This window comes from Poecilia reticulata, linkage group LG2, assembly GCF_000633615.1.
Source record: "Poecilia reticulata strain Guanapo linkage group LG2, Guppy_female_1.0+MT, whole genome shotgun sequence".
Taxonomy (NCBI): domain Eukaryota; kingdom Metazoa; phylum Chordata; class Actinopteri; order Cyprinodontiformes; family Poeciliidae; genus Poecilia; species Poecilia reticulata.
This window is the reverse complement of record NC_024332.1, coordinates 44,804,252-44,830,987: the sequence shown is the minus strand read 5'-3', so window position 1 is coordinate 44,830,987 and position 26,736 is coordinate 44,804,252. Positions and strand designations below refer to the sequence as shown.

Sequence of the window (26,736 nt, the reverse complement as noted above, 5' to 3'; positions counted from 1 at the left end):
ATGAAAAAGACAAAAAGTAAAACAAATTATCATGCCTGTTGACATGTAATTTTACATAATTTGTTCGAAAAGGATCAGGTAGAAGATACAAAATCTTCCTGCCCCCTCGTACTCATCAACCTACGAACATTTAAATCTCACACCAGATAAACTCTTAAATTTTTTTCACATTGAATGACACTTAAACCTCACGCTCTCATCCTTAAATGTAGAATTATTTAGACATCAAAAATAACATGCTATACAACATATTTCCCAATAAGATCCTTTCTAAACTGTTTCTTAAGATGCTGATATACCTGAATCTACACACTGTAGGACAATAAAATATATTTCTATTGTTAAATAAGTTTTCCCAAATAATTCAGCATATTACCTGACATTGTAAACTTGGTGGTTGTTTTTTGCTCTAATTCCCAGAGTATTCGCTGTAGGAGTTACATTAGAAGCTCAAAGAACAAAGCAGCTTTGTGGGTTTAGTTAAACTTGGGTTGGTTGGGTGTCAGTGAGTCAGAACCACTGAGTAAATACAGCTTACAGATCTGACAACTGCAGCGTTGCGTCTCCGCCTTGAGTGTAATTAAAGGCGCCCAATATGTGGTTGTCGCGTGGTCGTATCATTACCCTCACTGCGTCGTTTCACAGTACTTAGCTATTACTGAGGCTCCACTAAACACAGCCGTCCCACTCTGCAGCTGTGGGTCAGCGCTCGCTCCCACTCTAACCGCCGTCAGTCATGGGGACTTTAATAAATAACATGCCATTCAGGGAGTCCGGATCTCTTCCCTGAGCGTTACTGGGGCGAGGACAGCGAGGAGTTTAGCAGGAAGTTATGATGCTGGTTTATTTTCCTGTCTGTCTGCGGGGACGCTGAGCCCTCCAGTCAATTGGTATAAGCCTTCTAACCATTCGAAGCTGGAAATCTGAACACGCAGATTGGATAAAACTGAGTGGGAAGTGACAGCTTATCCTGATTATTTTTAGGTTGTCCTGCTACTTATTATGCAACGGGCTAATGGATATATGTGAGACTGGATCCGTAAAACGATGCCTTTAGGCTCCAAATGTTTAATCCAATCATTTTATGGCGTTTTAATTTTTTTATTGACTGATAGGCACAGATCCTAAAGTTTTTATCTTCCATCAAGTGGTCAGAAACAAACTTATAGATGTCTGTCTGGGGCCGATGCAAGTAAGACTAAGGRAATTAATTTATGTAGCGCCAATTAACAGCAATTTTTCTAAAAACAAAAAACCTAATTCAATCATACATGCATTCCAATCAATCCCAGTTATCAAACAACACAGTAAGCTCAATTATTTATTCAAAGAAGTTTAAAATGTTTCTGGAATCCCAGCAGATTGCATCCAGTCATGAGCAGGTAGCGTAGCGTCATTGACTTTATAGCAATCCCTCATACCGAGCATGCATGTAGCGACAGTGGACAGGAAACACTCCTTTCCCCTTTAACAGGAAGAAACCTCGAGCAGAACCAGAACCGGACTCGGTGCAATCAGCCATCTGCTGCGACCGACGGGTGTAGCTTATGTAAAGAGAAAATTAATAGAGAAAACAAAAAGTTCTGTCAAAATAACAGCAAATAATGCAAATAGGAAAAAATGCGTAAATAAGTGGTCAGTTTGTCCTCTAGTAGTCTTAAGTCTGTGGCAGCATAAGAACATAAATATCTCAGGATATTTCTAAGCCAGTCAATCAGCTTGATGAAAGAGGAAAGTTTTCCGCCTGGTCTTAAAAGTGATCAGGGTGATTAAAACAGGAATCTGGTTCCACATAACTCAAAGATCTGCCTTGCATTCTACGTTTTCAAATTCTATGTACCAGCAGTAAACCTGCAGTCTGTTATTAACATATGGACCAATCAGGTCTCTGATATAGGATGAAGCTTCATTATTAAGAGCTTTATTTTTGAGAAAGATAAAATCTTAATTCTGTTCTGGATTTAACAGGGGGCCAAAGAAGGGAATCTGAAAATGGAGAAATTTGACCTGTGTTTAATTTTCATCAGAATTGTTGCTGCAGCATTTGGGATCAGCTGAAGACTTTGAACTGTATTTGTGAATTTTATTAGAATTGCTGTAATCCAGCCTTGAAGTAACAAATATCTGGACCAGTTTTAGTCAAAATGAGATATTTTGACTAATTTTGACGTTAATACCGAGTGAGGAAATCCTGGAAAAAGTAATATGGGATTTAAATGACATATCTTGGTAAAAAAAAGTAACAGATTCTTAACTTTATTATTTACTGCCACGTAATTGAGTTAGTTTATTTTTCTGAGATTTTGGTCCAAGAACAACAACTTTTGTCAGAAGTAAAAAGAAGAAAGTTTGTCTGCCAGGTTTTATTGACATCTTTTGACTGGAATACATGAAGATGTGTTGGATTGTTGCTCCCTTCTGCACGTTGTGACCAAACTCACAGTAATGAAAATAAAACATAATTTTTTTTGTGTGTAATTAAGTTGGTTTATTGAAGAACACAAGACAAGACTGTTGACATTCGTTTTTCAGATCTAAATCTAAAGAGTTTAGAAGAAAACAGGATCAGTTCTATCTATGCTGACATTAGTTTCAGTGTCATTGGATCACAATAAAGAAAACGGAAGCAGTTCACAGTTCACTTCAGCCTCAACTGATTTAAATCAGAGCAACATTTATTCTGCAGACCAGTAGAAGAAAGAGCAGAACATCAAAATGTATCAGTACAAAAATATCAAAGCAGACCTATTGGAACCCAGAGAAGTTTAGATTTTCACATGGAAAAATATTTCTGTATTAAAAAAATATCAGCATTGATGACATTTATAGCTCCTGATTTAAACTACATTTAAACCATAAATGTAGTGAAGAACAGAACAAGAGAGACATCAGACCAATAGACCCTGATCAACAACCAGAGAGTAAATCTATTTGAGTTTACAAAACTCTGCAGAGGATCCTGAACCAACCCAAACTCCAGCCAGTAGCGGCTGAGTGAATGTGGTTTGGACTTGGTGGACCAGAGTCATGGTTTCAGAGACGCTGTAGAAAGACAGAATACCTGCTCTGTGGTTCAGGTACACTCCGACTCTGGAGGAAACTGGACCTGAGATGGAGGTTCGGATTTTGTTGTGACAAAATATAAAACTGTTTTCTTTACACTCTAATGCCCAAGATTTGTCATTTCGTCCAAATAAACATCCATTCTGTATTCTTGCTCTGCTAATATTCTTGTAAGCGACTGCGACATCAACTTCTTTTCTTGCCTTCTCCACCTCCCAGTAACAATGTCCAGTCAGACTCTCTCTACTCAGAACCTGCTCCCAATGAGTGAATCTGTGTGGATGACTAGGATAAGACTGTTTACCCGTCCTTGTCGCCTTCCTGTTCCCCTCTGATAGTACCAGCTGTGTGTGTGCTGTATTTGGATCCAGAGTGATTTCACATGAATATCTTAAGAATCCAGCTCTGGTCTTTGGTTCTGGTTCTGACAGTAGAACATCCACCKCAGTGACCATCAGTGACATGTTTGTCCATGAGTCTCTCAGGACGTCCTGTAGTTTGTCTCTGAGCTCTGACACAGCTGCTGTCACGTCCTCAAAGTGTCCCAGAGGACGGATGTTGATGCTGGATGAGTGTGTCGACTCCCTGAGTGCTGGCAGTGAGGGGTAGTTGAGGAGAAACTGGTTGTGATCCTCTGTGTGTGAGAGCTGCTTCAGCTSAGCGTCTTTCCTCTTCAGCTCACTGATCTCCTGCTCCAGCTTCTCCTGAACATCTTTGACTCGACTCACTTCAGTTTCCTGCTGGGATCTGACCTGCTGCTTCACATCAGAGCTTCTTTCCTGGAGGAGACGGATCAGCTCAGTGAAGAKCTTCTCACTGTCCTCCACTGTTTTATCAGCAGAGTGATTGATGGCCTCCMCCTCCTGTTGAAGCAGCTTCACATCTTTCTCTCTGTCCTGGATTCTCTGCTGGATGTTTCCTCGTCTCTCCTCCAGCTCTCTCTGCCTCTCAGTCCTTTCTGCTGCAGCTGACACTGTGTCATGACCTTTATGGTCATCCACAGAGCAGAGATAACAGATACACTTCTGATCAGTGCGGCAGAACATCTTCCTCACCTCATCATGCTTAGAGCAGATGTTCTCCTGCAGGTTCTTGGACGGCTCCACCAGCTTATGTTTCTTTAAAGGAGCCACATCATGATGAGGCTGAAGGTGTTTCTCACAATAAGAGGCCAGACAGAATAAACAGGACTTGATGGCTTTCAGTTTTCTTCCAGTGCAGAAATCACAGGCCACATCTTCAGGTCTAGCATAGCAGTGATCAGCAGGAGCAGCTTGGAGTCCAGTCTTCTTCAGCTGCTCCACTAAAGCTGCTAGCATGGTGTTCTTCTTTAGTGCAGGCCTTGATGTGAACGTCTCCCTGCACTGAGGGCAGCTGTGGATTCTCCTCTGATCCTCTTCATCCCAGTGGGATTTAATACAGTTCATACAGTAGCTGTCTCCACAGGAAGTAGTTACCGGATCCCTCAGTAGATCCAGACAGATCAAACAGGAGAAAGTTTCTCTGTCCAGCTGAACTGCCTGCTGCTCCATTTCTCCTCAGTCGCAGTGACTTAGTTTCACTTCCTGAATACAGAAACGGGGTTGGGCTCTGGTGTGAATCACATGTTGGTGCAGAGAGGCAGCAGCCAATCAGCTTTCACCTTCAGCAGATGTTGGTTCCTCTTCTTCCTGTTTGAGCAGGAAGAAGAACCCTTAAGTAAAAGTTTAACTGTCTTTACAACAGTGTTCTGTTCAAAACAACTGACAGCAAATCTCTGTAAAACAGTCGAAACACAGTTTCTTTAAATCAAAGCTGAAATCTCGACTCTTTAGAGTTGCCTTTGATTAGATGCAAGACACCAAAATGAACGGTTAAATCTTTCTATACAACTCAAACTTATTTATAGAAAAACACAACAGTAATTGAAAAAGTCTTTAATTCAGTGCCTGGGTGAAACAATACAGTCATACAAAAAAAAAAAAAAGCATATTCACAGAAACAGTTGAGACATCAGGCCAGGAAAAGTACGAAGCTCTGACCTCAGCATGCTGGTTTTTCTGACAAATATTAGCCAGTTTGCTCTCAAACGTTTCACAGTGTGGTAAAAAGAGCAAAAATATTTATCTCAGGATCAACATTTAATTTAAAAAGAACATTGTTCCCCGGATGACCAACATGAATGATTTTAATTCAGTTAAATGTACCAGCTTCTGGAAATTATCAGCAGAAAAGCCTGTAGTGATGGGGTGTGTGATAAGGCACAGTTGTATTCTGTTTTTTTTATGTTGTGTGAAAATAAAATGAGTATTATTTTTTTCATTTTATAACTTCATTTAAAAATAAATATCTATTCTTTTTTTATTTTAAAATAATCCTTATAAATTTGCTGTAATCCACCATTACCCCAAGTCCAGTGGTGAGCACACTTCCGCTAATCCGCTAATTCTTTGTCTAGCACTTTAGCATTTTTGCTTACTATTGTTTTTAGCACACACAGCTTCTCCTAAAAATAATTTCTCTGGATAAATCCTAAAGCACCAATTTAATTGTTTTTTTTTGTAAACTTTCACTTGAGTAAGGCTTATAAAAACAAAAAAAAAACCTAATTGAAAACAAGATGTGATTTATTAAAGCTATAGTAGTTGTAACTCTGCGGCAGCTTTAGCATTAGCATTTGATGTAAAAATGTTCCTGTAAACAAACTAAATTGATTGCTCTTTAGCGTTAGCGGGACTGTTTATGAGTGATGCTTTAGGATTAGCGCAGCTAACATCGTATCTAGCGGTGCCCACCACTGCCCCAATCTATGCTGAAGATGAGAAAATAAAAGTAAAAACTCAACTCCTAAAAGAAATGCTAAAAATTGGAGGATGGATGAAGACAAAAAAAACATTGATAACATAAAAATGAACACAAATAACAAACATGTAATATACAGAATTTTAAAAAAATTAATTTGAGAATGATACTTTCTGCACTTAAAAGAAAATATGTGCCACTGCTCCGGAGATAAAGGACCAACAGTTTCCTGCTGGATCCTTTTCTTTAGCGTTTCTGGATGCTGAACGTCCTGGCAGGCAGGAAAACCCCTCGGGGGGCAGTTCGTCCTCATGTTTACAAGCTGCGTTAGCATAAAAATTAAAAGGAGGGGGATAAAAATTTACCAGCTGAGTTTACAAAAATGTATTTAGCTAGGGCCCTGAATGCAGAGGATGGATTTATTATTTGGAGGGCGACGTGAAGGCGTTCTCGATGCAGAGGACGATGTAGGAGCCGGAGCAGCTGCTGGGCGTCTGCTGCAGGAGGCGGCCGCTCTGCAGGGACGACGCCAGGCCCGTCACAGCGTGCTCGCCCGCCCGCCACGTTTCACAGTAATGATCCATTTGCCGGTGGCCCTTTTGGCTTGATCCGTGCCAGACCATCTTCTCTGGCCTGGAGGGGGAACAAAAAACAAACAACAACTTTAAATCAGGCGTGGAAACAAACACGGCCACGGATTAAAATCTGGAACRGTTAACAAAGACTCACCATGCACTGTCCCTGAGGATGTCTCTGCCGTCAAACGAGTATAATGGTACATTCTCCCTCATTTTGTTGCTGTCCTCACTGAAGATGGACTCCCAGCTGCTGAACAACACTTGGTTCTGAAAGGAGAAGGAAGGAAATGGTCAGACYCATAAAAAGAAATCCATGAACAAAAATTAGATCATTTCAAAGCACCAGATTCAGAAAATGGATGAAAAGCAGCTATTTGAGAAGCGATTGATCTTACTGATGAAGATGTTTTCYAAAAAAATACTTTCCTGCTCTTTTTGTTTCCTATTCAAAGACTTTGACAAAGTCTTATTTATTTATGGTAAACTACATTTGACAGACAGGATTCTCTAAGTGTATTTGAGATTTCAKAATTTTAAAAAGTCAGAGGTAAAAATGGATCATCGCAGCATCTTTTTTGACCCAGTCAGTCAAAATGACCCTAGYACAGCCTCTTCTTGGGAAGCTAAAGTGCCCTAATGCTACTTGACATGGCACTGACTAGTGTTTGCAAAGATCCAGTCATGGAGCAACATCTATTTTCCTTGGCGTTAACTTTTGTTGAAGTTTGTTCATTTTATGTTTTACAGCTTTTGTGSCCAGTTCTCRTAAAAATACATTTTAATTTAGATTTGKCGAGATAAGTAAAGGATSTATCTGGACAGTTGTCTTACCTTCAGGTTCATGATGGGGAATCCGTTCCTGTCCGACCTGCGGACGATGGTGTAGAGGTCTTGAAGCCTGGAGGACAGGAAGGCTCTGAACGTTCCCTTCAGACCAACAGCACGAGCCTGCTGGAAGCACAGGAAGTCCGCCCCGCGAATCCCTCGCATGTTGCCGATCTGAGGCGCGTTCAGCGCTACGAGGTGGAGCTGAAAGAGAAGAGAGGCTAGCTTTAGCTTTTTATTTTAAGATGCTTTCTCACATTGTAAATGTATGTGACAAGGTTTGAYCAGAGTTGGTTGTCCAGTTAAATTTCTTGGAGAGTTTATATTTGTGATGGTAGGACAGATGAGGAATGTAGATGATCTACTGGTTGCTATGGAGATGTGGTGTTGGTCTTTGCTGAGCATTGGAGATGTTTTCACCTCTCTTACCATCTTCCTCGCAGGAAGACGAACCTGGATCTTCGCCTTGTTGGTCAGAGTTTATTATTTAAACTTTCTTTAAAGGGTAACTATAATCAAAGTCAACTTTGCAGATAAAATTTATAAATTGGTCCCTAAGGTTGCTATCCTTACGTTTCTGCGCATATTTGTGTGACTTGGTTTAATTTTGCAATGTTAAACTTAAAACCGTCTCAGTGCTGCCCTCTTTGGTTTAATCAATCAGGAGTTGGTATAGTGAACATGGAGAGCAAAAAAAGTCTCCAGTAAGACAGAAAAAAGTCGACAGATTTGCCTCTAGTCACATTTCAGATAAAAATTTGCCAGAGGGTCTCGCTTAACCCTCTGTGATCATCCAAACTCTTGGCCACGCCCTTCACTATCACTTGGCTCCGCCCACTTTGGTGGAATTTTTTCTAATTTAATCATGGGGCTTTGCTGTAGATGTGGAAATGTTTAGATCAGTAGATGTTTGTTGTAGCCATTTTCTGATTAACATCAAAACAACTCTGAGTGCGTTTAGTGGTATGTTCTCTTATSTTTCCCATCTTAAAGAGTGGCTAAGAGAAAAATGGTGGCCGTTTTGTCATGTTTATACTGCAGTGATGCGTTTAACTGTTGTACTCACTCCTGATTCTGACGAGTCAGCAGCTGGCACCACAGGGGGGCTGGGGTGCCGCAGCGGGGGCTCAACGGGTCGGATAACCGCACTGCTCTGGGAGTAATGACCCGCTCCGTTGTTGGAGGTCCGTTCTGGGGCGTGGGGGTACACCACCACCGGTGGGGGCTGCACTTCTGCCACCTCGTTGCCCTTTACATGAAAAACAAAGAGACTCGGAGATCAGAACGAGTCGGGAAACGTCAAACCGAGTTACTCTTCAAAACGCACCAGATCTCCAAAGAAGGTCCTGTAATCTCCGAGCTGAGGAGAAAAACTGTCGGTTAATACTTTACATTAAACTCTTTGAACATTATAATGACACATATTCATGGAAATGAAGATGATGGTGTGAAGACGTACGAGGACTTGTCGAAGTCCGTCGCGCACTCTCAGATAGAGGTCTGCTTTGTCCAGGATGTAAATGAKACTTCCYTCCGGCTGCTGCCGGGCCGTCGCAATCAAGATGTCATACGACCTCAAGACCGTCACCTGTGGAAATAATAAACCATCTTTAGAGCATAAATAACTGTAAGAATAGGTGCATAGCACATTAGCTGACAGACATAAGGTCATTTAAAATACAGAGGTGCTCGTACCCCAGAGGAGAGGCCGGGGCTTCCAGGGGGGCCTGGCGGACCAGGAGGTCCAGGAACGCTGACGGCTTCAAGTCAAAACACAAACAGAAGTTAGTAAAAAGGTCTCAAATATTACAAATCTGTACAAAAACTCCCAACCAGTTCCTCCTGGTGTTTTGACTCTAAAGCAGTTTGGTTTACAGAGGAAGACTACAAGGAGTTAGATTAAAGTCCAAATCATTATTCCTCCACTACCGTGCATGTTAGTGCTGATATGCTGTGCCAGACATTGTTTTGAATTTTGGTGTCATCTGTTTGGACTCATCAGTTTTTAAAATAATAATTACATATTCAATTGCTTTTCGTTTTTATTTKATGCTTTCACACCTGATAGTCTGGTAGACTAGACTGGGGACCAGAGTTGCAACATTTGTTACATTTTTAGCTGCTGTGGTTCTCTGTCTCTCTGCACTGAGTTATACGAACCAAACCCTTTGAGCAACCTGTTCCCCTCCTCGCCTGTGGGGGCCGCTGACCAAGAACCACTGAAGGAAGCGACACAAAAACCTCTGAAAACGACACTGACACAACTTCCTTCCTTACGAATGGGAAACAAAAATGTAATGTCAGATTTTTGTCTCTTTTGTGTTTGGCTAAAAACCACAAGCCTTTTTTCCTGCTAGCACTAGGCTAATGTATTTGTTCTGGTTGCATTTACCCAGAATGCCCTGCTCTGTAGTCCACTTCCTGCTTTTGGAGCGGTCTCCGGTCCGCTTGGCGTTCACATATGTATTCAAACTGCGCCAAAGTTCACTTCGTCCACAACAATATCACAGTTGGTGTCTTGCAAAAATAGCTTCAATCTTTTTCTTGCTTTCATTTAACAAGTTTTTAACTTAAACTATTTAATTTCTTTGTCCAGTTTGTCTCTTGAAACAAACCAGCTCATGTGATCACATGGCCCAGTATTGATGTCTCATGATGGAGGTCTTGTGTTTTCTACAGCCTGGCTAAAAACAGGCTCAGAAAAAACTACTTACGATAATTAGGTCTGTATGTTCCAGAAAATGAGGGATTCCCAGGAGGTCCTGGAGGACCAGGTGGTCCTGCTGGACCTGGACGGCCATCGTAGCCAACACCTGGTGGTCCAGAAGGTCCTGGTGGTCCAGGAGGTCCAGCTATAGACTCTCCCTTTGGACCCTAACAGGAAAGGGGAAACGGATCAGGGTTTTTCTTCAAAAGAGATTCTGGTGCTGAAACTAAAATCACTCAGAACAGTGGTAATTTGCTATGAGGGATTATGTTTTACTAGCTCACRTGTTCCTCTTTATGTTTTATTTCACTTAGTTCTTCTGCATTACGCACAATTTATTGTCTGGTAAATCAGAATTTTAAACTTGTTCCCTTTCGTTCATTAATATAGTAAATGTTTATTTACCTTTTCATACTTATTCTTTCATTATGTTTAGATTTGAGTTGGGCACCGCTAACTAAAAAGGCAGCTATGCTAACCCCAAATAATATTTCCAATAAGAGTAAAGTGTTATACCAGTACGGCATTTAAGAGAAGCTAATGCTAAAGCTTCAATTCAAAGTACATCAGTCATTGGAAAAACTACAACCAATTTCACTTTGTCCTTTTCTGCATGTTTCTTCTTTCAAATAATGTTGGAGGAAACTGAAGTGCTGTTTAAACAGTTTTCACCCACTTCAAAATAAGAGCATGAACAAAAATATCTAACTAGTTAATGAATTCTTAAGTTATTAACCAAAACTTCAACTCAGAACTTTGTTGAACTGAAAGTTTACAAAACTACCAAGTAAGTTCGGACTTCAGATTTTATCCATACAAATAAATTTAGAAAAAGCAAAATTAGCAAAATTGCTAAATGAAAAAGCAGATTAGTAAAAATGTGAGCATCACTGAATAAACTTTGAGTCTTGAACTTTTTCAATATGAGAAGATTGTTTTTGAAATTTAAAAACAGACAGATGGCTCTAACCAGCATCTGCAAACCTTTCCAACTTCCTGGAGCATCTAGCTGAAAACAAGTTAGCTTTAGCAATAATTGCAAATTCAGTTTTAGTTTGTTTTAAATCATGACTGAAAGGTCAGGTCCACATGGTTGACTCTAACATTAGCTTCCCGTAATTACCATGTTGGTATTATCATAGCTAATGTTTATCATTAGCACAGCTAATGTTTTAGCTAGCAGTGACTGTTGAGCGTTGTAAGTGTGTGGCTCTCTCTGAACTCACTGGTAGGCCTGGGTTTCCAGGAGGTCCTGGTGGGCCCACTGGTGCTCCATAACGTGGGTCGTAGTATCCACCACCTGGCTCTCCTTTCTCCCCCTTCACTCCTGGATCTCCCTGGTCTCCCTTCAGCTCATTCTGTCAAAGAACATTACGATCGTTTGTCAGTTTACTGCAATCCCAAAATCAGAGAAAATTAAACTGAGGTGACAAGATGAGGCGGATTACCTTAAATGTGTAGATATCAAAGTTTGACGCAGTTCCTGTGAGGAAGAGGAGGAGATACTTTAGTGATGAAGATACTCCGGAGAAGGACTACAGAGATGAATGTTTCAGGATTACCTGGGATCCCAGGAGATCCACGGTCGCCACGCTCTCCTTTTTCTCCCTTTACCACTGCAGCAGAAAACAGCATTTTACAACAAATATAGCGCCGTGAAAACGGTGTTTAACGTCTGATCGCCCACTTTTATCTCACCATTACTTTGTAGGTTAAAAAGTAGTCTTAAAAGTTCCCAGAAAATAACATTTAAAACCCTTGAAACATGCTTGTAAATTATTTAATCTATTAACATTGTTTTATGGCGCCCGTACCTTGGTAACCCCTTGAGTTTTCATCAAAGCGCTAAAGAATGAACAGAGGAACGGAATCAGTTTGGAGGTAGATGAGTTGCATTAACTTGGCATGGAAAACTAGACGTGGCTCTTTTGGGCTCACATTAAAGCGATCCAGAGAAATGGCTGGGCCTGGAGGTCCGGGTGGTCCTGGAGGTCCTGGTGGGCCGGCAACTCCCTGTAGGAAACACATGACTTTATGGTTGGTGTAGATTCAGMATGAAACGCTGTTTAGGTAACAGGAACAGTCTGCGTAGCTCTGACAAAAACACGAAGATATGGCTGAACGTTCCCATCCAACTTTTCCATCTCATGATCTTTAAACTGCTGTCCAGTAAAACTCAATATGTTCCCAGTGGTCGGCGTATTACTGGCAGATTAATTTTCCCAGGTCATGTTTAGATGGTCAAACAACTTTTTACCAAAACATTATTTCATTTTGGTAGCAGGTAAACCAAGCAAGCCCAAAGCTGTTCTGAAAAAGAAAAACCCAGACAGACTCGCGCTGATGTTAAAACTATTATGCTTCCTTCACCAGGTTAGGATAGGTCTACGGGCGATACATTACAATTTTCCACAAATCATTTTTAGACGATGAGATTTTAGTCTACTCAGTTCTGCCTGTTCAAATCAATTCCACTGGGGTTGCTAGGTGACAGGGCGGAGCTTTGCTGGGGTTGCTAGGTAACGGGTTGGGGTTGCTAGGTGAGGAACTTTGCCTGCTGAATTGTGACGTTGCATTTTGGAGGTTTTTTTTAAACTGATCTTTTTTCAGACAGCAAAAAACAACTCAAAAAACAGCTGGATGTTTTTTTTTTGTTTTTGTTTTTTTTAAGTGCTTGTAAGTGGCTGTTTTTAGAAGCAGTTGAGACCCAAAAAAGAAGTACAAAAAAGAGCAAAATGTGATTTTTGCATAATACTTATGCAGTACAGGAAAACGAATCCAACTTACCGGGTAGCCATAACCTGCACCCCCTCCTTGCTCTCCTTTTTCACCCTTGTATCCATTCACACCTGGACGACCCTGATGGATAAAAATCACTTATCATTTTTCCTGCACTTTATAAAGCCTCAGAAACTCTGAAATAAATGTACTTACGGGTCTTCCTGGCATTCCTATTTCACCTTTCAGTCCAGGGGGCCCCTGAGGACCCTGCAACAAGACAAAATAATATAATAAAAYATTGAATAAATAATTGCAGACACTTAAAAATCTTGAAAATGTAAACTTACAAAAGGTCCGATAGGTCCTGGCAGTCCTCTGTCTCCCTACAGAAACAAAGTGGAGATGATTGGCATAGCAAAYGGGAACAAGAAGGAGCTAATGGGAATAAACAGACGGATGATGAGACTCACCTTGGTGCCTGTTAGGCCTCCCAGATACAAAGGATTTCCATCTGGTCCAATTATCAGGCCCGGTTCCCCTTTTTCACCCTGAACACACAAAACTGATGATGAAGGTGATGGAAACGATTAGCAGCTTGATTTCCAGTTGATGTAAATAACAGGAGTTCACCTTCGGGCCATAACCTGGTGAACCAGGGTCACCTCTGTCCCCCTTCGGTCCAACAGGACCCTGGCAAACGAATAAAAATATTAAAGTGAGAGATTCAGAAATAAACAGCCTCAATCATTACAATTAGCCATGCAGGCCAGCCTGGAAACTGTTGAGCAAATCATTGTATTGAGCCTGAAAATGTTTTTTGTCATTGTTTAGATGTGGTTAAATGTTCTGCAACTAAAGTCCAAGCATTAATGAAGAACAAAGGAATCAAATAAGACTGAAAGCTTACAGGAAATCCAGCTCTACCGGGTAAACCAGCCACTCCCTGAGAAGAACAGGAAACCAGTTAATGTTTCTTCTTAAACATTCAGGGAAMATGCAGAGACCTAATCAACTCATCCTGATATTTACCAATGCAACACGATGGAAAAATACACAAACTGTCAGCTGAAGTTAAACATTTTGAGATTWAGAGGCTGAAATGGGCTGAAGTTYGTAGTTGTTTTATGTGAACTCACGTTGTCAGATGGCTGGTAGATTATTTGTCCCGGTGGTCCAGGTGGACCAGGTGGGCCTGGGAGTCCGTTTCCATCTCGACCAGCATCACCCTGTCGAAGCAAATTAACCCACCAARCAATGAATGACTATTCCGTCTGTTATCGCAYACAAAACTAAGCTAAATAAGCCACAAAAGCAACATGAAGCCGTTCTGTATTAATAGTAAAAAYTTCACATATAGCACCAGGAATTTAGCTAAGATCATATTTACCGTCTCTCCTTTGTCACCTCTGTCACCCTTTTGTCCCTGTCAAGATCAGGAGAAACAACATTTTACAGCWTTATAGATCAAAAAAGCACTGCTCCTTTAAATACCAGGCCCTGATAATTGGGGTTTGATATTTGATGCTGACAGTATGTGGACCTAATTCACTTCACAAGCATGTACATATCTAAAGATATGTTTTAATTTGTTCCTGTTTGTTTCTTGTATGAAATAAAGTTGTGGGGGGGGTGGGGGGTAGAGAATGTGAGGAGAAGAAACATGACTGCTGTCTTCACCCACTTCAAAATAAGAGCATGAATGTAAAAGTCTAACTAATTGAAGAATTCTTGATCATTGGCCAATAATCTTTATTCAACTGAAAGTTTACAAAACATCCAAGAATTTATCTGGGAAAATTAATTTAGGGGAAGCTAAGTGGGCTAAATGTTTTCAAAGTTAGCCAAAATGCTAATGTGCTAAACAGAAATGTAGCTCTGTTATTAGCTGATGAAGAATTATTTGCAGTCTATATCTGTCCATTAGCTGAAGCACTCTGACCTTGGAGGTGCCTCAAGGTCACTTTCTTAGATTAAATCAGCTTGTTTGGTAATTTTTAAGCAGATGGTGCACAGATTTAGAATTTATAGTCTGTGTTATAAACTGATTAAAAACGGACCTAATTGTTGAGCTTTGCATCAGATAACATGATCCATGTATGCAAATCTCGATGATCAGCCGACTGATTGACCATCCTGTGCTGTACAGCTTTCACATAAAGTTCAGTTTTTCTCACCGGCGGTCCGGGGAAGCCATCCAGACCTGGCAGTCCGTCTCTTCCTGCCAGACCCTGCTCACCTTTTGGACCTTGAATTCCTGGGAAACCGGGTTTACCCTGCAATGGTAGATTTACAGGGAAGGAAAGAAGAAAAAACATCTGAAACCTTTGAACCTTTTGATTGGCTGAGGAAAAAATGTGCCAAATTTTGATAGGATGGAGAAACTTTGAAAGGTTTTTCCAGTTGTTACCAACTTCAGAACATTAACTAGATTTGTTATAGTAGGACGAAAGTTGGGTTTTCTTAAAATGTAAACAAATGAGAACAAAATCCTATTAATGTAAATATTTTTAAGCTGCTCTTATTTTAGACCAACATTGTAAAATAAGTAAAATATGTTAAATTTACACAAAAAATGTGAATTTGCCTGCTTTGGTCTCGCTATCTGCCAAAAATATTTCACATTTTCCAGACTTTTCAACATTTTTTCCAATTTTTCTTTGCCAATTGTAAAAACTTGGAGATTATCATTTAACATTTTCATGATTAACCTGAAAACTGACAAACTATGGCAGAAGGCCACCCTTTGGCTCTTCTTTTAACCTTTCACTGTAGCTTGTTACTTACTGGGTGTCCAGGTAAACCAGGAGGTCCCTGAAAATACAACATGTGCTTTGGTTATTTGAAACTCATAAGTTTTCACAGCCAAAGTAAATAATTAACAGTTGCGCTTTGATATTCCTTTTCATTTAATTAAATTAAGCTTATTTTAACAGTTTTTAATAGACATTTCTACCCTAACAGATCAGAGACGCATTTAGGGCTGATTTAGTTTAAACGTAATTCAATCCATATTTTATTAGACTTCTGGAGTAATTAAGGTACCTGTATCCCTTCTGGTCCTCTGACACCAGGAAGTCCATTAGTGAAAATCCCACTGGAGTCCTCCATGTCATCCTGAAGAACAAGAGAAACAGTGTTAGGGCAAAGTAACACATTCATTATGAAGTGTGTTTATCTGCTTGTATTGCTGCTAGTTAGCCCAAGTATTATGTTGYTGCATCAGGAATCAGGCRTTTCCAATGTACCACTCTTGCTTCTTTTTCCCCCATCAGTGTTGAAACAAAAGCTGTGCAGCTTGATTAAGAAAAGTATGCTATACTTTTGGTTTTGGCTGGACTTCTGTTGCGAAATCAAGAAATTTCAGCCCAGCTTCCTGTTTAATGGCTCACAGAAAATTGGACTGTATCTGAACTGAACTGGCATAACTCATAACTTCASTGRTTTATGCTGTATTCATAATTTTCTGCACCTCACCATTCAAGATTTTTGATAGTGTAGCACAATCTATAGGCAGGGCTATTACAGAAAAGGCAGGAATTACCGTAGCGACCAGTGACTATGCATTTTAATCATGGACTTGTTTCTCATGTCATAGCCCTCCCTCCCCCATAAGTTTGTTTACCAGTGCTGGGCACAGCTAGCTAGAACAGCTASCTCTACTAATGATAAATCTATACACCAACAAGGTATTTTGCGGAAGCTAATGCTAAGCGTCAACTTCAATTCAAACTAGTTCAGCCCGTGGATAGACTACAACCCTTGAGCAGCAATTTCATTTCGACCTTATAGTTTAYGTGTTCCATGTTCTCCTTAGACATTGTTTGTATTTTTTCTCTGTTTTTGATTTTGTTCCTGAATGTTTGTTATTTGAAATAAAGTTAGGAAGAACATCAACAGAAGTAAAGTTTAGAATTTATCAGAAAAAATTCATTTAGGGGAAGCTAACTGTGCCAAACATTTTCAAGGTTAGCTAAAGCGCTAAAAAAATAGACCTGCTACATTARCGAATTAGTGGAAGTCTGTCCACCACTGMATACTACTTTGTTTAAGCATATCTGCTTGTTAATTTCATTGCATGTTAATTGAACTCACAAATCCAACCCGATGACCTTGTCCTGGAGGCCCAGGAGGTCCAGGAGGACCAACTGGTCCCATGGGTCCTGGCAGGCCAGCCAGTCCAGGCTCTCCTGCAGGTCCCGGTAAACCAGATTCTCCTAGAGATCCCTGTGGAGGAGAAACACGGGTCTCAAAAATTCACTTTTTTCACTTTTCTTGGTAATTTTGCAATAAACTTTAAAAATAGTGATGTCACACCTTTTGTCCAATTGCTCCTGGGAGTCCAAGGTCGCCTGAATCCCCCTAAGGACGTAACAAAGGAAAAAGAAACATTTTTATTCACAGCAAAATTAAAACTTGAATCTTTTATTCACCTCATTAGGTTTTTTGAGTTTTTTTTAGAAACACATTTTTAGCAAAAGCATGTCCTGAAAAGCTCTGCTAATCCACCTCGTTTGCTTTTTCCGCTTTTCTTTAATTTCTTTGTTGTATTGTTAGAAGGATGTTGGAGTAGGGGATTCGGTCATTATCTGTTATAATCAGTGGAAGAGATGGTTTGACAGATACCATGTGTTTTAATTCAAACTTTTAACTAAAAATCTATTTTCTACAGGCAGAATCAATGTTTGCTGCATATTAGATGGTGTTAGCATTTAAATAATAAATCGTATGTTCCAGTAAATCGGTACCTTTTCGCCCCTCGGGCCAGGAGCTCCTGGAAGACCATCAGCACCAGGTAAACCAGGCAGACCCTAAAGTCCAAAAGATTTGGTTGTCGGAACTTGATTTTGGTTAAAGCGTTCTATCATCAGCATAAGCAGGCAGTTTGTTAGCATGAAAACAAGAGAATGCAGACGAGTGAAATCCCGTTTTCAGTCGGAAACCCTGCATCCACTCATCTGGATGCTCCGGGTTTCCTGCAGTGGTTTCCGATTGGAGTGGACTGTTCCACTTACAGGTTGGCCAGGTGCTCCATTTTTTCCTGGAGGCCCAAAAGCTCCAGAGTTCACGGATGTGCTTGCTGAGGGAAGACCGGGAGGACCCGGGGGACCGGGAAGACCTGGGGGACCTGGAAGTCCCTGCATCAACAATTATAAAGATTACAAATATTTCCACCTCCAATAGATTCTGGTGTGACTGAYGAGGACCAGAGAAGGCYGGTTCTGTTAGTTCTCACCCGAACGGAGACCAAATCAGGGAATCCAGAGGCCTCCATGTCCTCGAATGTCTGAAAGATTTGTTTTAGAATCAGCTGCAGAAAGCAGGASGAAGTTTTTACCTCACAGCAGGATGTGACTCACAGATCTGTATCCTGTACCCGGTGGTCCTGGAGGCCCTGGGGGGCCCCTGGGGCCGGGCTGGCCCTCTCCACGGTCGCCCTGTACGAACCCGCCTCATTAGGACTTAAACTGAAACCCTTCAACAATCTGCAAACTGGGTTTATCTAACCTTCTCTCCTTTAGCTCCTGCGTCACCCAGAGTTCCTGGAAACCCTGGAGGTCCCTGAGGCCCCTGTTTAAAAGACAAATATGATCTTCGGCCCCTGAAACATTTTATTTTGGAAGARAAAGCAGAAACTACATACAGTTTTTCCATCTTCACCGGGATCACCCTGCGGGRACAAAACAAAGARCACCTGAGTGACTTTCAGCGTCTCCASAGAAGTCTCACGTCTTTCCTTCAGATCCACTCACTGGTTCTCCATCTTCTCCTGGTGGCCCCTGAGGACCTGCAGGTCCAGGCGGTCCRCGCGGCCCAGGAACCTTCGAAACAACCGACCCGTCYCGGTCAACTGAATACTGAGTTGCGGCTCCTGGAGATCCAGGGGGCCCAGGTGGTCCTGGAGGGCCTGGTTCACCCTTTGAACCCGGATATCCAAACCCTGCACTGCCCTGGAACAAAGGAAGGGTCCACATCATGACACTTCYAATACTTCTGATATAGAAATCAATAGGTTAAACGAATATTTAAAGAACGCCACACCAAATTTAATAAAGAGCAGCTAATGATGATAACATGCTTGATTTTAATCAATAAGGCAAAAACATTTGAGTCTCCAGTTTCGTCAGCAGATTAACTGGTTAAGTTGCGGCGAAGCTACTGGTCAGACAGGTGAGCTGATGACTAGAAGATGTGAATTTATAGCTTATTGTTGGAAAAGACTTAGAATTTTCAGGTCGCTGACTAAATATTTGCAAATCAGCCAAATAAAAAATTAGCCAAGATTTGAAAAACAAATTGAACAAAAAAAAATGTACAAAAACGGCCATCTTAGTCATATTTAGTCCCATAGTGAGTATTAGTTTTTTATTTTTTTATAATTAAAAAAACTGTCTTAATTTAAAAAGTTAGCTTTAGCATATGAGAGACCGGGAAACGGTAAAGAACATGAAAAAGTGAACTGAAAATAATAATCAAAATTAACACAAAAACGACAATAAAAAAGAAAAGACGGGGGATATATTGGTCAGATTTCTCATTTAAGCCTTTCGGTGCTCAGGCTTGTACCAAACCGTTTACTGTTACACCCTCATAAGAACAGGTTTATAATATCTTCATCTCAGGAAACTCAGAACTGTTTGTCTCTCTTCATATCGGATCAAAAACAAGAAGATTTCCTCTCTGRACGGATCTGTTCGYCGTCTATGACAAGGCGACGACRACTTTTTAATCTAATCKGTAATCTGACAGACAGCTGTGACTTACCTTTGCTCCTTTTTCACCTGGTTCTCCCTGGAAATAAAACAAAAAATATAAATTATAATCCAGTTTAAGAATACAGTACAAATCGCTGTAAATGGGAAAATAAAAATACGCTGAGTAACTTTAGTAAAACTTTCTGTTTTTGTTKAGCAAATGGCAGGAAAATCCACCCAAACTTCCAGAAGTTTTCCTTTTTTTTTTCTCAGAATATTTTAGTAAAATTAGAATAAGCTGCATGGGTTGGTGGTGACCACGCCTCTCGCCCAGAACGATAGCTGGAGATGGGCACCAGCACCTCCAGACCCCGCTAGGGTKTCAGAAAATGGATGGATGGGTTGGTGGTGTTGGCTGCAGGGCTTCTAGCTCCCTCTAGTGTTGATTTGGTGTAACTCAACTACAACCTGCTTTTGGAAGGTTTTTACTGATGATGTAAAAGCTAAAATGTAAATACAAATTGCGATATTGAGTCAAATGAAATATTTCTAAATATTAAATCACTTTAGTTACTGTTTAGGTGTTTATCATGTCTTCCAATAACATAATTACCAAGTGATATTTTCAAATTTCCTGTCCACTTTTAAACATTTTTTTAAACACGGTGGCTCCTACCACCGGGCTTGGCGTGTTTTCCTTGGGAAACCCCGAGGAAAGATTCTGCTGCTTCGATTTTGATGACGGTTCATTTATAACAAGTGAATCAGTTTTTTCGTTCTACACTTGGTGTTCTTGTCATTGAGAGGAATTTCAATGTTATTTATGCTTGTTGACTTGTGTATTGAAAAGTTAAAAACTGGTGTAACTGCAGCTCCGAAGGTGTTTTTGGATAAAAATGCTCCGTTTTGTCTGGCCGACCTTTAGTCCGCGGATTCCCCCTTGGGAGCCGGAGCCTGCGTCTCCCTTCGGCCCCGCCGGGCCCCGATCTCCTTTCTCTCCTCTGTCGCCTTTTTCTCCTTTAGCGGCGACTGCACCTGGAAAGCATAACCACGGGACACATCCATTAACATCCCGATGAAAACCTCGGTAGATGATGAACGACCGCATCCCAGAGAAAAACGAACGATCCCTGATCCCAGAAGGAGAAAGGGAAGGAAGCAGGATTCCTGCTGTAATTATGTCGTTTAGAGGCCAGGTGAAGTGGCGGTACGTCTCCCACCTGCCTGCGATTTGACCCAATTTGACCCGACATGCTTGATATCCCGATAAATGAGTCACTTTCAGTAAGCAAGGTGTGAAACGCAGCCTGCTGCTCCAAGGAATGACTTCTGGAAACATGACTGAGGCTAAATGTCGGGTTATCAGTTACAGACGTCTCTGCAGCGTGAAATAAACTGATGCCACCTCCTGGCTTTAATGACCTACTTTAAAACATCAGTCCAGCCAGAATGGTTTTCAGAATCTTCCTCCTCCTGACCCTTTTTTTCTTTTAATCAACATTTCCAAGTAGGCCAATATATATATTTTTAAGCAGCTAACAGAATATTCAGTTTTTGTGCTAACTTAGCCTGTGGTTAAGTTAGCAAAACCACTGTTGGTTGTGGTGTCTCCGTTTCCTCTTGACAATGCCCCATATCAGTGGTGGGTACAGCTGTGCTAAGGTGCTAATACTGGAGCTAACTTTTCGCTTAGCGCTTTTGCTAACTTTGACAAAGCTTAGAGCACTCGGCTTTCCCTAAAGAGCTAACGTACTTGGCTGTTTGGTAAACTTTCAGTTGAGTAAAATTCTTTTGAATTTTAGTTATTGACCATCGAGAATTCAAGCTGTTAGACTTCACTCAAAATAAGAGCACATTTATGCTCTTATTTTGAAGGGAATAGAAACGGTTTACTCTTTCCTTTAAGTCGAGACTAAAACCCACCTGTTTAGAGTTGCCTTTGATCAGTAGTAGCTGGAATATTGCTCATCGCATTTGCTTGATGATGGCATTTGACAAAACGTGTTATTGCTTGTTTCGTAATTGGTGACTGTATGTAAAGGACTTTAAATGCCGTGTTGTTGAAATGTGCTCTACAAATAGTCTTGCGTAGTTGGACCAAAAAAAGAAAACTTGCTTTTTTGGGCCTACTACGCACCGTACATTCAAGACAAATGGACTGGAGTTGGATTAAAGTGGACCAAACAGGGCTGGTATGAACGTAACCTTTGGATCTAGAGTGAGAAAAGAGATAGAGAGGTGTGAAAAAATGTCAGGTGCCATAAAATGTTCTTGGCAAGAGTGAAAATAAAGGTTTTCCAGGCAATGGTGAGACCAGAGATGTTTGGTTTAGAGACAGAACCAATGAGGAAAAGACGGGAGGCAGAACTGGAGGCTGCAGATCCCAATCTGTTGAGGTTCTGTTTGGGAGTGACGAGCATGGAAGGGACCAGGAATAATCAGAGGGACAGCTCGTGGTAGATGCTTTGGAGGCTGAGACGGCGTGGACATTTTCAGATGGTTATATCTGCAGAATGGGTGCTAAGGATGGAGCCACGGGACAGAGAGGAAGACCCAAAGAGGGATTAATGGATGTGGAGAAAGAGGAGATGAAGTCGGTGAGAACGAAGAGGATAGGACTAAGTGGAGACAAATTATTCACTGCAGCAAAAGAAGAATTAGAGACTTTTCTTCTTTCTCTAAGCCTCTTTATTTATTGCAGTACTCGTATTGTCCACTAGATGGAGACATTTATCAGTCAACGTGTTTTTATGCCCTCTGATCGTCTCAGTTCCCTTTAAAGACCCAGAAACACAAAACGCTTCCGTCTGTCCCACGATGTGACTTGATGCTAAAGTTTGTCTTTAGAGCCACAAATGTACTGTGGAGTATTAGGATCAGAATAAGAGATTTGTTCTGAAATTATAAGTTCCTAATATTATGATTAAGTAAGTTTAGCAGAATAAGGGCACAGCATTTCTAAAATGAATCAATGCCAAGGTATGATGTTACGTTTTTCTCGTTTTATGTCTTTATTCTTGTAATATTATGATTTTATTTTGGTAATATTATGACTTTATTCTCGTCATCACAAGTTTTTCCTCATATTAGTATTACAAGGAAAAAAAAGTATGACTTTATTTTACTAATCTTTAATCTTTTACATCTTTAATCTTGTGATATTTTGTTAAGACTTATTTCTCATATTAATACATTTTATTTTGGTAATATTCTGACTTTTTGTATTAGTTCAACTTCTTAGTTACTGTGACTTTATTCCGGTAATAATATAAGTATATTTTCATATTATTACRAATTTTTTCTAGTATTACTGCAACTTTATTCTCCTACCATTATGAGTATGAGTCAAAGTATTTTTGTAATTTTGACTTTTTTCCTGTAATTGTTTTTTTTTTTCTTAGCCTAACCCTAGTTTTCCGTCGCATTTACATCTCCAAAAGTGAGAATCCTGAAGTCCTTTAACAATAACTGACAGGAAACAGCAGATCCAACAGGGTTAAGTGTGAAATGTTCTGATTTTATACAAAAATTTAACTGATCCAATGTGAAAAAACATAAAAGTAAATGAAGAAATGATGTGAAATGTTACCCGTTTGCGCCTTCTGCACGGGCTGCTCCAGCGGCGGCTGTTGGATTGGAGGAAGAGACTCGTCGGCTGTCTGCAGAGAAACAGCAGATCCCAATTTAAATTTAAAACCTGCAGTGATTTTGCTCCATTTTCTCCATCTGTACCTCCCACTGAGAAAAGCTTTTGTAAACAACGCTGCATCATGGGAAAGAGTTTCTCCCTGTAAACATTAATCACAAGCCAAATGAGTCATGTTCTGCAAACTGCTTTAATGTTGGGAGACTGGAAGTGAGTTCTGCTTGTACAAACGATCCCAAGCTTCTCACAACACAATGTGCCGCCTGTTTTCATTCATTTGTGGCTAATTTACTCTGCATATTTTTGCACAACTTTACTTTTACCTAGCTGAGGCTGTGAAGGTGAAGTCATCAAATACCTTAAAGAATAAAACCTCAAATATGGAGAAAGTTAACATCTTTAATAGACTTTTATTCTTTACAATTAAGCTGAAAAACAAACTAATCCTTTGTAGAAAACATGCAAAATGTGGAAAAAATATGATTTTAATGCTTTACTGAAGCATCCTTTGGTTAATTTTTAGCATTCATTCTTTTTATTTGGAGTCTTTCTTCTGAAGTCAGATTTCCACCTCCGACCATCTCTGGTTACGACTTGTAAGATCAACTTCACGTTTCAATATGGCCGCTACTCACATCAATAGCAATAAGCTGTGGCAGAAGAAAGACGGAGAGTGGGGCTAAAATCAGAGGTACATGTAGCGCCTGCAACTCTAAACTGAACAATTTGAAAATGATGTTTGCTTAGAGAAAGTAAACCTTGAGATGGTGTTAGTAAGAGATACTGTTAGCTCTAGACAATTGTATTAGCTGTAGCTAATGGTGTTAGCTCTAATGAGTGGTGTTAGCTCTAGCTAGTGGTGTTAGCTCTAGCTAATATTTTAAACAGTAGATCACAAGCCAATCATGTTTGTTTGTTTCAGATATCTCATGTTTAACGCTGCATGAAAATGTAAAGGCAGTTTTCCTCAATCCAGATGTTTTCATTAGCTTCCACCACCTTGACTTGTTTTGCTACGTTTTTTCTTTTGTTAGTAGAATAATGTAGGATATTTGTCCCATAAAGGAGTTTAAATCCTTATGCTTCTCCATAATAAAACCTGGCATCTTAAAGAATATAGTTGCTTTCAACAAGTATAATTCTTTGACCTCTCATAGCTCTGTGTAAGTAGAATGATTAAAAATGCAAAATACATTTGGAAATTTGTCAAATTAAAGTTGGCAATATGTTTCCTGACTTGTTTGCCATAAATGTTTTGCAATTTTTCAGAAAAATCATCTGGAACATTATAAAGGCAGCGGCGTTATGAATGTTGTAATGCTTGAAACGGTTTCGGTGTGATTTGTTTTCCCTTTGATTCTGCTCGCACCGCAGAGCATATCCGTCATAACGTGTGGATTGTTTGGGTCGTTTGGCTCCTGTTTACTCTCTGGAATCACTCTGTGGTCGCTCCAGTCAGCCAGCCTATAAACGCATCAGGCCTGAGAGAGGAAATGAGAACAACAGAGGCAGATTTCTTCACTTTGTTTCTGAAAACCTCAGATTGTTCCCTGTGGGATAAAGACGGGAGCGTGTAGAAACGTTCAGGAGGAGGAGGAAATGAGGACCACCCGAAGGTTTGATGTGATGATAATTAACTGTATTTCTCAGCAGGGAAACATCCTCCGCTCTCTGTTGCACGGCATTGATTGACCTGAGAATCCTCACTATTTTAACTTGATTTATGGATTATTGTGATGAAGAATGGCCTGATCGCTTAAACCATCCGTCATGGCGGCTAACGACAGGTTGCTTAGCGTTGATGCATTTCTAGTCAGTGAAGATATCGTTCCTCCACAGCCGCTAACACGGGGTTAGCTCAGTGTTTGCCCTCTGCAGAATGAAAACACTGCAAAAACACAAAATGTTACCACGTATCTTTGGTCTAGTTTCTGGTGTAAACATCTTAGTACACTTGAAATAAGACAGAACTAACTTAGAAGTTAGTTTTCAGATTGTTTTGATTCAATAATAAAAAAGTAGTCACTCCATTACTTCAACATTTTCCCTTAAGTGAAATAATTTACCAGTGGAACTAGTCATTTTTTCATCAAAATTACTAAATTATTGACTTAAAATAAGCTCCTGTTTCTTGTTGAAAAGAATCTTGTAAATTAGTTTTTACACTAGAAATTAGACCAAAAATACTTGGTAAGATTTGTTGTTTTGTACAGTGAAGGCCTGTTAAAATATTGGTCCAGACGTTTAGAAAATGTGGCACCAGAGGTTTGCATTGTTTTGTTTAACTCGAGCATTAAACCAGTCAGAGAATGGAGATCTTTTGTGTGAGGATAGATTTCAGTCGTCTGCTGTAACATTTTCCAAGGTTGGGACAGACAAGAGGAGCTATTTCCATCAGTTTGACCAAGAAAGTGAACTCTGGTTCGCCTACAAACCAAATCTCGGTTTTGGTTTGGTTGAACTCTGGTGTGGTTTGAATGCATATGTGGACACCAAGCAGACCGGAGACGGCTCCAAAAAAGGAAGAGGACTACAACGCAGGAGCAGTCTGGGTAAATACAACCAAAACAAACGTCCCAGTCTAGCACTAGCGGGCAAAATGGGTCCTAGTCCGGCCTTGTTCCTGCTATTCACTCCTGGCTCCAGCAGTATACGGCTTATATGAGGAGCTCTGTACTTCTGAGGACCGTAATTGTTACACTGATGATTATTTAAAAATTATTTCTTAAAGGTGACCGATTGTGTTTCATACAAAACATGTTAATTGCATTTTTTGTACAAAATGATTCTTGGACAATTAGGTTTTAGTCTGACAGGTTCTGCCTCTACTGAACTGTTTAAGGGCCTCTATCACCAAATCCAAATAAAATGCTGCTGCCCCCCCCCGACTCAACGTTTACACTCGCAGGAGAAAATTTCTGCAAACAGATTCAGAGTTATATCACTGTACATCTTTAAAAAGCAGAAGTGGAGCCTCCTGCACAACTAGCAAGAATGCAGTAAGTGTTTTTTCAACAACTAAATACTTGCCTTTTTCAGCAACAATTGTACAGGGCATACAGCAGTAAAACTAGCTGACCAAACGTGCTGGAGCTCAGCACGGGACGGAATTCTGCTGGGGTTGCTAGGTAACGGGACGGAAAGCCACTGGGAATGGCAGGTCACCAGACGGAACTCCGCTGGGGTTGCTAGGGAACGGTGGAATGTGACTAAATAATCAAACTCAATTTTCCAGACACCACAAAACATAAACTTTTTGTCAAAAACAGCAGACTGTTTTTTAAGCACTGGGACTCAACTGTTTTTAGGAGCAGTTGAGACCCAAATGGAAGCAAAAATGTGAATTGTGGATAATAGGTCCCCTTTAACACTGGATTTCATTCCCATCTTTTTACAAGATGTTCGGTAAAAGTAGCAGCAATCGTTAAACCTGAAACCTGATGCCTAACGGGGGGAGCCTGATCTGGCAGTGACCCGTTAAAGACTCGCTCTGCCATCCATCCATCACGGTGGATTCCAGGAAGACAGAATGGAAAGTCTCACCTCTGCTCTCCGCCTCCAACGGCTCGCCGCCCGAACTTGCCTCTTAATTGCAAGGGTTGGACGAGCGAGCAGAGGATGAGACGGGACGTGTGAACAGATCCTCGTCAGATGGAAAAACATTGGCAGGTGGACATTAAAATGCCAGCTGTTTCCCCAAACATGACATTTTCATACAACATG

General features: G+C 40.5%; 2 protein-coding genes across 5 annotated transcripts in view; both read right to left on the bottom strand.

Moving 5' to 3' along the window:
- Positions 1–5,934, bottom strand: LOC103461886 (tripartite motif-containing protein 16-like). Its single transcript, XM_008404258.2, has one exon. The coding sequence runs from the start codon at positions 4,593–4,595 to the stop codon at positions 2,928–2,930; it is 1,668 nt and encodes a 555-aa protein (XP_008402480.1). The 5' UTR covers positions 4,596–5,934; the 3' UTR covers positions 1–2,927.
- Positions 5,935–6,249: 315 nt separating this feature from the next.
- The window catches only part of col18a1a (collagen type XVIII alpha 1 chain a), a 71,447-nt gene continuing 50,960 nt past the window's right edge, over positions 6,250–26,736 (bottom strand). For all 4 annotated transcript variants that reach the window (XM_008404262.1, XM_008404263.1, XM_008404260.2 and 1 more), the window contains 36 exons: positions 22,957–23,026; positions 20,287–20,402; positions 19,438–19,464; positions 18,426–18,623; positions 18,317–18,343; positions 18,181–18,243; positions 18,033–18,110; positions 17,909–17,959; positions 17,688–17,810; positions 17,421–17,483; positions 16,990–17,034; positions 16,768–16,899; positions 15,718–15,789; positions 15,460–15,486; positions 14,850–14,948; positions 14,063–14,098; positions 13,812–13,901; positions 13,583–13,618; positions 13,306–13,365; positions 13,146–13,223; positions 13,023–13,058; positions 12,889–12,942; positions 12,742–12,813; positions 11,893–11,967; positions 11,769–11,799; positions 11,517–11,570; positions 11,403–11,437; positions 11,181–11,312; positions 9,962–10,121; positions 8,943–9,007; positions 8,707–8,835; positions 8,575–8,607; positions 8,314–8,496; positions 7,254–7,451; positions 6,574–6,689; positions 6,250–6,477 (listed from right to left, as the gene is read on the bottom strand). In XM_008404262.1, the coding sequence (XP_008402484.1) occupies positions 6,267–6,477; positions 6,574–6,689; positions 7,254–7,451; positions 8,314–8,496; positions 8,575–8,607; positions 8,707–8,835; positions 8,943–9,007; positions 9,962–10,121; positions 11,181–11,312; positions 11,403–11,437; positions 11,517–11,570; positions 11,769–11,799; positions 11,893–11,967; positions 12,742–12,813; positions 12,889–12,942; positions 13,023–13,058; positions 13,146–13,223; positions 13,306–13,365; positions 13,583–13,618; positions 13,812–13,901; positions 14,063–14,098; positions 14,850–14,948; positions 15,460–15,486; positions 15,718–15,789; positions 16,768–16,899; positions 16,990–17,034; positions 17,421–17,483; positions 17,688–17,810; positions 17,909–17,959; positions 18,033–18,110; positions 18,181–18,243; positions 18,317–18,343; positions 18,426–18,623; positions 19,438–19,464; positions 20,287–20,402; positions 22,957–23,026 (3,075 nt within the window). In that variant the 3' untranslated portion in view covers positions 6,250–6,266. The remainder of the gene's footprint in view (positions 6,478–6,573; positions 6,690–7,253; positions 7,452–8,313; positions 8,497–8,574; positions 8,608–8,706; positions 8,836–8,942; positions 9,008–9,961; positions 10,122–11,180; positions 11,313–11,402; positions 11,438–11,516; positions 11,571–11,768; positions 11,800–11,892; positions 11,968–12,741; positions 12,814–12,888; positions 12,943–13,022; positions 13,059–13,145; positions 13,224–13,305; positions 13,366–13,582; positions 13,619–13,811; positions 13,902–14,062; positions 14,099–14,849; positions 14,949–15,459; positions 15,487–15,717; positions 15,790–16,767; positions 16,900–16,989; positions 17,035–17,420; positions 17,484–17,687; positions 17,811–17,908; positions 17,960–18,032; positions 18,111–18,180; positions 18,244–18,316; positions 18,344–18,425; positions 18,624–19,437; positions 19,465–20,286; positions 20,403–22,956; positions 23,027–26,736) is intronic.